General features: G+C 35.7%; 2 protein-coding genes across 3 annotated transcripts in view; one reads left to right on the top strand and one right to left on the bottom strand.

Moving 5' to 3' along the window:
- Positions 1 to 2,745, bottom strand: part of LOC150093582 (carboxypeptidase D-like) — a 506,393-nt gene extending 503,648 nt beyond the window's left edge. The window contains exon 1 of the mRNA XM_090413049.1: positions 1,784 to 2,745. Coding sequence (XP_090269175.1) covers positions 1,784 to 2,666 — 883 coding nt within the window. The 5' untranslated portion in view covers positions 2,667 to 2,745. The remainder of the gene's footprint in view (positions 1 to 1,783) is intronic.
- On the top strand, positions 2,672 to 12,073 carry LOC150093583 (tRNA-splicing endonuclease subunit Sen15-like). 2 transcript variants are annotated; one of them, XM_090413052.1, is made up of 2 exons: positions 2,672 to 2,773; positions 11,685 to 12,073. In XM_090413052.1, the coding sequence occupies exon 2, from the start codon at positions 11,696 to 11,698 to the stop codon at positions 12,014 to 12,016; it is 321 nt and encodes a 106-aa protein (XP_090269178.1). In that variant the 5' UTR covers positions 2,672 to 2,773; positions 11,685 to 11,695; the 3' UTR covers positions 12,017 to 12,073. The 2 variants fall into 2 exon arrangements, with proteins under 2 accessions (XP_090269178.1, XP_090269177.1); XM_090413051.1 differs by lacking the exon at positions 2,672 to 2,773 and adding an exon at positions 2,789 to 3,064.
- The last annotated feature ends 822 nt before the right edge of the window (positions 12,074 to 12,895 follow it).

Raw genomic sequence — 12,895 nt, forward strand, 5'->3', positions numbered from 1 at the left:
GGACCTCTTACGATAAGTCTTTTGACTCCTTGGAGGCCTAAATAATAATATGCACACAACCATGTTATTTAATGAGTCTTGCAAGGAGAAAAGTTCCTTGGGGTAGAAAGAAAGGAAACGAACACTGCTTCACAAGCAGTTCTGAGACAGATGTTTGCAATTATAGAACAATTTTTACATCTGCAGTTGTAGTCAGTGTACTGGAGAAATTGATTAGGAATATAATAATCAACTAGGATGATAACCATACAACTTTCTGTGAAGGTCAGCATGAGTTTGTGACGGGTCAGTCTTGTTTTAGCAACCTTTGTGAATTTTATGAATAAAGTGGTGAATCTATTGGATAAGGGAGATTCATGTATATATTTTTGGAATTCGCAAGGACAGTTGATAAATAACCACATGATAAGTTGGTATACAAGCTGCAGAAGATGGGACCAGAGTGGTTAGATAGATTGGAGATTGCATCTTTGGAATATAACCAGCAAGTTGTGTATGATGGAGCAATGTCTTGAAAAGGAAGATGGCCAGTAGCATGCCTCAGGGTTCTGTTCTTGGGTCCCTGGTGTTTAACCTATTTGTTTATGATATTTCATATGGACTGACTGGGGATCTTCAGTTGTCTGCTTATGATGCAAAGTTGGAGAGAGTTATAACAAGTGTTGCTGATGTTAATTCTTTTTAGGAAGATTTGGATATATTTTTAACTTGGACAAATGAATAGGGTTATTGTAGTAGTGATAATAACAATAAATGGAGGGTTCTACACTTTGGAACACAGAAATATAATTATGGCCACATACTGTACTGGTGGAATTAAGTGGATGATCTCATCCACTTAATTCCATCACACGAATCTCATCTGCTTCAGTAAGTGGATGAGATTCGAGCTATGGAAGTAATAGTTGACACTGAACTAAAGTTTTCAGAGGGTATATTGCAGTGTTACAAAGACTGCAATATACTTTGATAAGGAGTACAGTGTCAAGGTAGAGATAACGAGATGGCTATATAAAGCATATATGGACTACTGATTCATATTTGGTCACTGACTTTCAATTTGATGTGGAAACACTAGAGTGGTCCATAGAGAAATGATTAAGGAAATATTAGGGCTCTGGAATGTTTATTATACAGAAAGACAGAGAATGTATACTGCAAATTTTGGATAAGAGGGAAAGAGTTGATATGGTAGAAAATTTTAAGTTAGTGAGGAGATTTTACTGGATTAACATAACCAGTAATGTAACAGAGGGGGATTATAAAAACAGTGGATGGCAAGAAAAGAGGCCATCCAGGGAAGTTGTGGTGAAATGTGGAAGGAGAAGTTTTTTTACATGGAGAGTGTTGACTAAATGAAATGCATTGCCAGAATGTAGGAATCATAAATTAGTTCAAATGCCTTCCATAGCGAATCTGCGAACTCCACTGAGGTTGCTGTAATATTAATTATTATCACATATTGTCCGAACAAGGCTATCTGAAAAGTTTGATTTCTAAAAACTATACTAACTGAAAACAAAAGTGTGTGTATGAGAGAGACAAACAGAAAAAAAGTGGGATAGCTTATCTTAATGTAAGCTAAACTATCCTATTTCTTGTGAATAAATATTAAAGTAAAAAAATTTCTAGAGCATAAAATGTAGAAAGACACTTATCTCACCCTGTGCCACTTCATGCACTATTTAGAAGTGTACTTCTATAATGTACAGTATAACTGAATTCATAGACACGACTTATCAAAATATATCAAACTTGAAAGTGAATGAATTCTATATTTTACCTTGTACATCATACCATTCTGCTCCATTTGTGATTCCATCTGAAAAATAATCATCTAAACAAATATGACCGTTGCTCATAAAAGGATGAGTATTTGCATATTGATGGGCTAAATATTCAAAGATATTATTATCTGGTGAAGGACTTTTATATCCTGAAACTTTGTGGTATTTGGAATCATCAAAAGGATAACTAGCTACTAAAGAACCTCCGTGTAAGGCAGCAGATAAAACGAACGGATTTGACACAATCCATGTCATCGCAGCTAAGGTTTCCGGCTGACGACCTGTAGTAAGTGAACTCTCATTAAGTTGTTCAAATTGATCTGGAAAATTTCGGTTCAAATCCACACTATTAGCATTTTCTCTTCCAGAAGAAACGGATGCGCCAAAACAATCATTTTCTTTCGCTATTTCAAATCCATCCGGATTCAAGGAAGGTAACAAATGGATTTCGGTTGTATTAATAAGTCTGGTGACGCGATTTTCGATACCGTAATTTTCCAGCATATATTCAGCCAGCAATAACAATAATTGTCTTCCGAGGGCTTCATTCCCATGGATATTCGCCACATACTTAAAAAGAGGTTTTCCAAGTTGTTTATTATCTAGATCTGTTCCAATTTTGATGACCCAAAGGTCTCGCTTTTTCACGCTCTTTCCTATGCTGTACACCGATGCTAAGTTTTTAAATTCACGTTGTAAATTGAATAAATAAGTTTTCATTTCCTCATATTTATAATAACGAAAGGTTGTGTTCACGTTTGACGAAGGCTTACTTGTACTGCTGTCCGCTGCTGCATCTGCATAAAACCTTATTGAGAACGTCAAAAATGCTCCAAGTACGATTAGTGAGAGTAAAACATGACAATTAGTTCTAGCCATTTCAGAATGAAAGTGAGAATGAACATGTACACTTGATAACGTGGAAGTGAAACCGGAAAATATTGGGCAAATGTAAAATAACTCGAACTATAGGTGGCGTTTTTCAGGTACGATAATTCGCGTTGGTGTGTACTTTGTTTATGATGCACATTTCATATTTCTTTATCTATATATAAATTTTCGTACCGTTATGTAAATTGTAGTCTTTCTGCTGTTTAAAGACTAACAATGATAATGTTGTTTTAAATTTTTAATAATTTAAAAAGCAAAGTTTTAAGAGGACTGACAATCGCCTTCCATTATTGAATGTCAGTAGGCCACATTTATGGGTGACAGTTTTCAAAAGACTACTGAAAAGCGCAAAGTCTTTTTTTTTATTATTATAAACTAGTACGAAGGTAAGGAATTGCTTGTTATCTAACTGTTGATATTTCTGGGAAAATGATGTTTTCTGCAGTAACATACCGAATCAGAACTGGAGAGTGAGAAGAGCAAGCAGATGTGAAATCTGAAGCACGTGCTGTTCACAATTGACAATTGATTGACATTTATGTCTTTAGGGGGTGAAGCAAGATGCTTTTCATATTCCCCGCTATCTGTTGCGGTTACAGTGAGGGTAAAATTTATGAGCAGTTTGCTCGCCCTGAATGGGCATGGAGATTATGCATCGCTATAGGAGGTTAATATAGCTTTTGGTCTTGTATATTTGAATATGACCATTGCCTCGTTTGCTGCAGCTTGCTGAACCAAATCGTTGGGGTATATAGACGTCTTTAGGAAGAACTTAGATGCTAAGGATTGTAGGAAAGAGAAAATATAGGGAATATTTGTATCTCTATGAAGTAGATTGTTTCTAACATACCATGGAGCGTTCAGAATCATTCTCAAGCACTTGTTCTGCACTCGTTGTATTTTGATAATGTTAGTATTAGAGGTGTGGCTCCAGGCTGGAGAGGCATAGGTGATTATAGGACGAATCGTCATTTGGTATAGCTGCAATTTGATTCTGTTGCTGAGCTTGCTATTTCTATTAATTAGCGGATAGATCTCTGCGATGGCTTTAGATGCCTTTGCATACGTAAACTTGATGTGTTGGTTGAAAGATAGCTTTTTGTCGCGAATTACACCCAGGTATTTCGTTTCTGTCTGCCAGGGAATTTTAATATTGAATAGTAACACATCTCCTGTAGGAGATATTGGCCTTTTCGAGAAAAGAATGGCTGAGCTTTTTTTTCTAAATCTTCTAAAGCTGGAGGGTTGGCTCTCCAACCCTCCAGCTTTAGAAGATTTTCTTGAAGCTTTCTGGTAATGAAATGGGGTTGGAGAGATCTGGTTAGTATTGCTGTATCGTCCGCATACAAGGCCAAAATGGAAGACATCTGATTGTGCTGGATGTCCGGCACGTATATAGAAAACAGCAATGGAGCTAGTAGGGATCCCTGTGGCACTCCAGCGAAGATATACCGCTGGGATGAGGTAGAACCGTTGATTTTGACTTGTATTGATCTATTCTGAAGATATGAATGGATTAGATGAACCATTTTTAGTGAGATACTGGCTGAGATAAGTTTGTGTAGGAGTCCGAAATGCCAGATTTTGCCAAATGCTTTGGATAGGTCTAGGAAAACAGCTCCTGTGCACTGGTACCAGTTATAGCTGGTGGTGATGTATTCCACAATTCTGTGGATTTCTGAGTAGTACTATGGTGTTGCCTTAAACCAAACTGTTCTTTAGGGAGGATGTTTAGGTCATTTACTGAGGTTTGGAGTCGTGAGAGGATGACCTTCTCCGCAACCTTACTCAGATTGGAGATGAGACTGATTGGACAATAATTTTGCGGTAAGTGTGGGTCCTTGCCTGGCTTATGTATAGGGATTACATCAGCCAGTTTCCAGGTGGAAGGAAAATAGTGAAGTCTTAAGATTGCATTTATTATAATGCTCAGCTGCACTACAGCTTTTCGAGGCAACAGCTTGATCACCCTATTTGAGATGCCGTCTGGCGCAGGAACTTTATTGTTCTTTAGTTTTTTAATAATATCATATAATTCAACAGGTGATGTGGGTGCAATATTGTCAGCACTGGTATCTGGGAGTTTTAATACTTGTCTGACCTGTCTGTGGATTTTGTATACGTGATTGAAATCTAAGTTGTCATGTGAAGGTTTGCACTGCACATCTAGATTCTTTACTATGGCTTCTGTCTTATCTACATCTGTGAAAACTAGGCCCTGGTTAGAGATTATGGGGGGGATCACATTGAATGTAAAAGATGATTATATAGAAGAAGGATGGGGGGAGAAGTCTCTGCCAGCTTTTTTTTTTTTTTTTTTTTTGCTGGACAGAGCTAACATTAAGTGATAATGAAAGGCAGAAATAAATAGCATTTCCTAAGAAAAGATCTTTTTATAAACATGAACATTCTATTACTGATTCAGAGTATGTGACGAATACAGTGGAAGGAAGGAGGAGAAGCTCGTGGTGAGTGAACATGAGGTATATGAGAAAATTTAGTAAACTTGAGATCAGAGGTGTAGCTAGGAGGGGGCGGCACTTTGAATCTTTTTGAACTTTTGCAGTTAATTCTAAAATACAGTCTCGAGAACTCATTTCCAAATATTGTAATACTACTGCGAATTTTCCTCAATTGCTGTAAGTGTTGCTAGTTGTGAGAGGAGTTTTCTAAATAAAATTGATTAAAAAATTACCTACATTACTATGCAATAGACTTCGCCAATGTCATCGATGATTTTGCTAACAGAAAAGCAAGAAAAATAACATTTTAGAATGTTGAAATTAAAGTGTTACTTCAAAAATAAACATAGTGTTTTAATTTATTTCCCTGTACATCTTTTTGACTTTTTGTAGTAATTTTGGTGTGTGTTGAGAGGGGCGGCAGACTCAGGGACTGCCCCAGGCAGCAAAAGCTCCAGCTACGCTGCTGCTTGAGATTAATAAGTCAGTAGGACTTTATAATAAATCACCACATGTTTTGAATGAATGTTCCAGAGAGTTAACACCTTTGACATACCTTTTTAACATAAGTCTTGCACTGGGAGTTCCAAAGGAGTGGAAAGAGGGTAAAGTCGTTCCACTTCATAAGGAAGGTAATAAGACTAATGCTACAAATTATAGCCCAGTCTGTATGTCTAGAGTTGTGGTTAGTATTGGAGAAGGTAGTCAGGACCAAGATTCAGAAGTGGGCTGATAACAGCAATATTTTCTTTGATGGGCAGCGTGGGTTTACTGAAGGAAGATTGTGTTTTAGTAATCTGCATACTTATTATAGCAGGGTGACCAATGCGTTGGATAAAGGTGATACCTACACAGTGGTATCTTCAGATTTTGCAAAGCCCTTGATAGACTGCCACATGATTAAACTGGAAAGCATGGGGTTTGATAGTAGATCAATATGTTGGATAAGAGATTGGCTGTCTGATAGGTATCAGCAAGATGTAGATGGAGGAGCGATATCCCACAAGAGGAAAGTTACTAGTGGTATATCCAAAGGGTCTGTTTTTGGGCCATTACTGTTTAACTTGTATGTTACTGATATCAGGAGGTGGTCTGAATGATGATATTCAGTTGTTTGGTGATGATAGGCCATACTGTCCTCGTTCCAAACCCTAATGGAGATCATCCCTTAATCAACAGCTGGAGGCCTGTTTCTCTGGCTGACTACAACATATTTTTCTGCATTACCAACAACAGGCTCAAATTAGGAATGAGTATGTAGGTATATGGAGTTTCATGCCAAGCAGTAGAATTTCATCTGGTTCTGCTATGCCATCTATTCTGTCTAGTTAATGTGAAAATCATACTCAATCATATGATAATGTCTGGCATCCCTTTCTGTTCCACATCTTCAGCAAATTGGTGTGTGGGCAAAAGATTACTTTTTTTTCCTTTTTTTTTTTGTTAAGGTGCCTATGCCAATATAACTACCTGTCTCCTAGATAATTAAGTCCTAATCAGACCCTGTCAAAATTTAGCCAAGTGAGTTTGTCCTCTTAGTCTGGTGCTCTTTGCATTGCTTTCAGAAGTTTCAAATGCTTTGCATTTGAAATACAAGAAGTTGACAATTTGTATGCTGTGCAAGGGATAACAGTTTCCTGAGCTGTGACAGAAAATAAAGTATTCGCATATGCCAATGATACATTTGGCACTTTGAAGGATAATGATTGCATATACATCTTCTTTTGTAATTTTTGAAAAAAAGTGGATTAACTTCCAGTTGACAAGACAAAATTAAAAGTTTTTAGAAAGCAGAATCTTGGAGTCATTCCCTTTAGACCAACCCCTAAGAGAACCTCCCACTATACTTGGAATCCCTTTCTCCACCTATCCTGTATTACCAATTCAAGAACATATATACAAAAACATCATTTATCATACAAAGAAGAAAAAGACATAGACACTAAAATATCAAACTTTGTCAAAGTAAATGGCATAATAAATAATATATTTAAGCCAACCCTGTCAATTATCTTTCTGATTCTAAGTATGCAGTAAGATACTGCTTCCTTCAAACACCCTTTATCAGTTTCTTATGCCATGACACTGCTCCAAGCTGTCTCAAGTTTGTCATGATTACTAGTTTTGTGATTCCACATATATCTCTTCTTAACTGTAAGAAGGGTGTAACCATCTCTCAGGTCATTCAAAACTTCAGCAAGCACATTTTTCCTGTTGATCAGGATATTGTTAAGCATAGGTTGCCCCTAGGTAAGCACTATTTTTTTGCCCCTTAAAAAAAAAATCTGTTTTCATGGTTGTCCATTTTTGCCACTTTTAGGCATTGCCTTAGTCATTTAGTGGGTTATATCAGCCCTGCTGTTGATGGCAATGTGACCATCAATAGCATTTATAGATAGCATTTATCTTCACTATAGATAAATCCTATGATGCAGTCAATAAATCCAGCATTCTCAATCCTTTGGTACCTTTATCACATGCTGTCTCAGACAGATATTTCTTTCTTGTTGCATAAATTCTATATTTTTTCACCAGTGTGCCCTTTCCTCCTTACAGGTTATGTTCCCTTAGTTGAAAATCATCGAAACAGTTGACAGGAGCTGCTGGACTATGAAAAATCAGTTGCATACCTGTTCATACATATGCTTGTATTAATTATTATTATTATTATTATTATTACTTGGCATACAACCAGACCAGTTGTAAATAAATCTGTAACCATGGTGTTTTCACTATCATGAGTTAAATTTTGTTGTTTTGTTAATTTCAGAAAATGCAGACAGAAAAAATCCATATACTGAACTCTTTTGTTTTATTAAGAAGATGAAATCTTCTTGATAGAAATCCAAATTTTGAAAAATAACATTTTTAGAAGAGAATTTGAAAACTGGTGTTAGGTGAAAATGTTTGTACACCATGACAACTGGCACCTTGTATTTGTCTACTCCTGATCTTTGTAAGCCAAATTACTCACCAATGCCAGTATCTTTTGGCACAAGTTTGATTTACAAGCAACCATTGCCAGAAATCCTCCCCCCTCCCCTTGTTCCAAAAAGTTCCTGTAGTTAACAATTAGAATCAAAGTTATGATGTCTGTCTTCAGCGAATTTGCTAAAGCATCATAAGTTACCACACAGCTGCCAATTTTTTCTAACCTACCTCACTCTAATCCATATGTTAAAATTGGTCTGTTATACTTCTCATTTATGTTATTTAATGTTAATATACTGTATACACATACATCTCTATCCTGAAAGCCTTAATTCTGGGATAGATTGAACTTACAATCAAAGATGAATGAAGGGTGATACTAGCTGTTCACTGATCTCTAAGTTTAGTTAGGACTGTGAGGATATATATATATTGCAGTGCTTTGAACAACTTTTCTCTTGGTACCTTAATCTCCTTTACTGATGTCTTGACTTTTTGTCTTAAAGTAAAAATCTTTGCCTAACTTGTTCTGCCTTCACAATTTTTCTTAGCCTTTCTTCAAGCCTGGAACTCTCTGTTAAGCAGATTCCTGTGTAATATTTGTATCCAGTTTTATTTCATTTTTTTTTATAAATGGGTACTATGAGAACAGTATATGTCAATGAGAATCTGACTTTCTGATCAGCTCTTCTGAATTATGTAGTGTAGACTATAAAACATATAATTCTAATCAAATATCATCTACTCTAGCTGCCTTACTACATTTCATTCATTATTAAAAAAATATGGAAATAACTACCACGTTATAGTAAAACTTCAGTTTAATTTACACCAGAATAATCACTCAACATTTCGACTTTCATATCAAGGTCATCATCTGAAGTATATACATTATACAATAAAACAAGTTACATGACAATGAACATAGTATGCTCAAGTCACACCAATTTGTTCAAATGTTTGGTTAGCCATCAGATTTCTGATGGCTTATTTTATCACTGTTCTGTCACTTCATATCTCATATAAGTCTTTCAAAGTAATTACACCAGACATTTGGAATATCCTCTTCTAATTTTTTTCCCCTCCATATGAGGCACCTGTTTGTGCTGGAGGAAATCTCCCAGTGATGATACTTGCCCTTTTCATTCTTTGTCTTTTTCTTTGCTTTTCTTCACACATTCTTTGATCTACTTCTCCTGAGTCTTTTTTACTATCCTATTTTCCAGACTACCATCACTAGGATACAATGCCTTGCTGCCAGGTTTGCCATGCGGCACGACCCATGGACATCCAGAAAGAGGGATCCTAGATAGTCTTGCACCACTTTGGCCTCTGCTTCGGCAAGATGGGCAGTCCTAGATGACCCAGCTAGATCAATCGGCTAGTGGGCTTACCTGCAAGAGTCAAGGATGTCTCCTTTTCCATGGTCCAGAGACAGGTCTCAGGGCTTGCTGTGGTGCTTGTATGGTGCCTGGCAATTCACTCCCGAGCATAGTCATTGCTTGCTGGAGAGTGGACATCCATGTGTGGTTCTGTTGTGGGTGCAGAGCTCTGGTGCTGAACCAAAAACCACTCGAACATGAATCCTTCATCCTCAATGTTATAGTGGCCTAACAAAGCCCCAACCAAATATTGATACCCTTGATATCAATATCGACAACAGAAACAAGAAACAAAAGATGTGATGCTAGTATAAATGCACCAGTTTTTTTAATCATCAATGCTACAGGTGAAAAGCCAATAGGGAAAATGTCACCCTTCTTCATTTGAAAGGTATAGAAGGGCTGGCAGGTTCTCCCAAAACAGTAAAGAAACCATGTTCTAGTGATGTCCTTGTAGAAACATCATGTCAACATTCTGAAAAACTACTTAGAGCACTATAACAGTTGCACCCCATAAAACACTCAGTACCTAGAGGAGTGATCTCAGGGTGGGATCTCAAATGTCTTTGAGGAGGAGATATGTTTAGAGCTGAAAGATCAGGTGTGACAGGTATGAGGTGCATCATGACCCGTAGGAATGGTGATCTGGTCCCAACCAGAAACATCATCCTTACATTTCATACTCCTAAGCTTCCAACATCTGTTAAAGCAGGGTATCTCAATTGTCCTGTTTGGCTGTACATCCCTAATCCACTAAGATGCTTCAAATACCAGAAATACAGACATGCCCAAACTGCTTTTCATGGCTCTGCCACCTGTGTCCAGTGTGGTAGTAAAGAGCATGATAGATAACTAGTCTTGCTGTATCAAGACGCTAAATGTGTAAATGCAAGAAGATCACCCAGGAGATTCTCCTGGGTGATATTCCTGCCATGTCAGAAGTGGAAAGATAAGAAAGAAATACAACAAATAAAAATGGAACAGAACATATATCAGGATGCAAGGAGAAAGTTAGCCACCCTATGTCCTGGAGCAGTACGACCCTTGCTGTTATTGTGCCATAACACTCCAAATCAAGCAATCTAAAGTTTCTATGTCATCTTTAACATATATAATTCAATATGGTTTCTTCTTTCCAGAAGAATCACCTCTTTCACTTCTTCAGTCTGCTAAGAAATTCTGTTTTTTTGCATGCTTACAATATCATATATGATTTTCTGGCTTATTCAGTCAGTTTTCTGTAGATTTGTCATTGGGTCCCTAAAATTTTGGCTCTTGTTTTGAAACTTTTTTTTTCTAATAATATTTATATATTTCAGTTTACAGTTCAGCTCTGAGAGCTACTTTTTTTTTTTTCCAGAATGATATCATACTCATTTTAATCCTATTTGAAACTAAACAGCGATCACATCCTATTTGAAATACCCTATATTCTTGTATCCAGAATTAATCTGAAGATATTGGTTATGATATTTCTGATGGTGGTATCTTCAGATTAATTTTGGATACAAGAATATAGGGTATTTCAAATAGGATGTGATCACTGTTTAGTTTCACATGGATTGAACACAAAAAAAATGAAAAAAGTTTCATTTTTTTTGTGTTTTCAATCCATGTGAATTTATGAACAGTCTAATGGTGAAAAACTGGTAATTTATTTCGTCATTAAGAATTTAAAAAATACATACAAAGATTAAAAGAAATTAGGTTCATCACAGATTACTTGTGATTTCTTCAGGGCAAAATATGCTTGGCAAACATTTAATGTAAATTAACAAGCTAAGCTCACAAGAGCCATTATAGTATAAATAATAGAAAATACATTGTGACAGTGAAAGTTGGCATGAGTCATTAACCTTCATGTCACTCTAGTTGAGCAAGCCATGAGAAAAAAATGACTGTAGTGGAGTCTTTTATTTCACTAGAGAGGAAATTTTTTTCTAAAGATGACCAATTAGACCAAAATAAATGTTATCTCTATGCTATCTACAATGATGATGATGATGATGCATTTCCAGGAGGGAATTATGGTTAAGAATTCCCCATGCATCCTGATGCTCTTTCCTTATCTCTTATCTGGTAACTTCAAATAACTGTTTCTTCTACTGAATACTTGAGTTCACAGTTTAGTGATGTTATGAATATTAACATACATTTTTAGTTTTGTTTCAGTTTGATTACTTTTAATTTACATTTTTAAGCATTACTTTTTTTTTTGTTCTCTCTTTTAGCTATCATTTTAATGGATATCAGCAAGCAGCAGCAACAGTGTGTTGCTGAAAGGGTATATGAAGAATTTAGTGAAGTAAAAGATTGGTGGGATATTGAATATTTTGTAAAATCTGATGTTACATATGTAAAAGGACAGCCAGTGAAAGCATCTGAACTTGAAACTGTGCTGCCTATTCATTCCAAAGCAACTCTAAGCTGGGAATCCCTTGAGAAGCACTTACAAGATAGTTGTTGTAATAATAAACTAACCTTGGCAATTTCAGATTCTGATTCAAGCATTGTTTATTATGAAATTTCTCATGGATTAGTGCCCCCTAAAATTGTAGACTGATTTTATAGAAAGAAAATATGTTCTCTTTATAGAAATAAACTTACTTACTTGTACAAATTTGTTTCTTATACAACTTTGCACACCCACAGTATTAATGTATGTATAATTTTACTGTATATTTTATACTCTATATTTTATCTTCCAAGTTAACTTTTTTCTGCGTCTTGTTTATGGCATCTCTTAAATAGGCAAGAGGAACTGCCAAAAAAAGGGAGTTTGAGTTTCTGTTGACTATTTTATTCTTGTATAATATGCATTACACTCTGTCTTTCTTAGCTATGTTTTTGGTGCCTTTGTTGAATTCATGTCTAGATGTCTTTTATATGACAATTTCAATAATTGGACACCCTACATGAAATTCTAACCCATCATTTTGAGCTATGTTGTTAATATCTTAAGCATTTAAAACAAATTGACTTTTTTATTCTCAGTTTTTATTGCTATTGTTAGTGCATGTAAGTTTCAATTTTTTTTTGTCTAGTTCCTGTTATGTAAGGTTCCGTACTGCCTGAAGGAAGAAGTATGAAAAACTCTACATGAATGAATTTTTTTTTATTATTATTATTTTTCTGGTGTATATATATAGTTTTATAGTTTTGAAATATTTATTTTTTTATTTGACCTAGATCCTTACACTGCATTTTTATTGCAGGATGTTCTGTTTTTGTTAATACTCTTTTTTTGCCCTTAATAAGTCTGTTCTTTCCTTAATTTCTATTTTATTTTATTTTTTATATTTTTCAAAGATGTTTATGCTGTTTAATTTGTACATAAATGATATGAGAACTAATTTGAAGGAAGATATTCAGTTGTTTGCTGATGATGCAAAGTTGGATATGATAATAGTTAATCAAGGCAATGTAGAGCGCTTGTAGGATG

The sequence above is a fragment of the Typopeltis vanoorti genome, chromosome 23 (genome assembly GCF_054136105.1).
Source record: "Typopeltis vanoorti isolate ZY-2024b chromosome 23, IOZ_Tvanoo_1.0, whole genome shotgun sequence".
Taxonomy (NCBI): Eukaryota; Metazoa; Arthropoda; class Arachnida; order Uropygi; family Thelyphonidae; genus Typopeltis; species Typopeltis vanoorti.

What these genes read in the sequence shown, in the direction of transcription:
- LOC150093583 (XM_090413052.1), top strand. Translation starts at nt 11,696, where the DNA reads ATGGATATCAGCAAGCAGCAGCAACAGTGTGTTGCTGAAAGGGTATAT.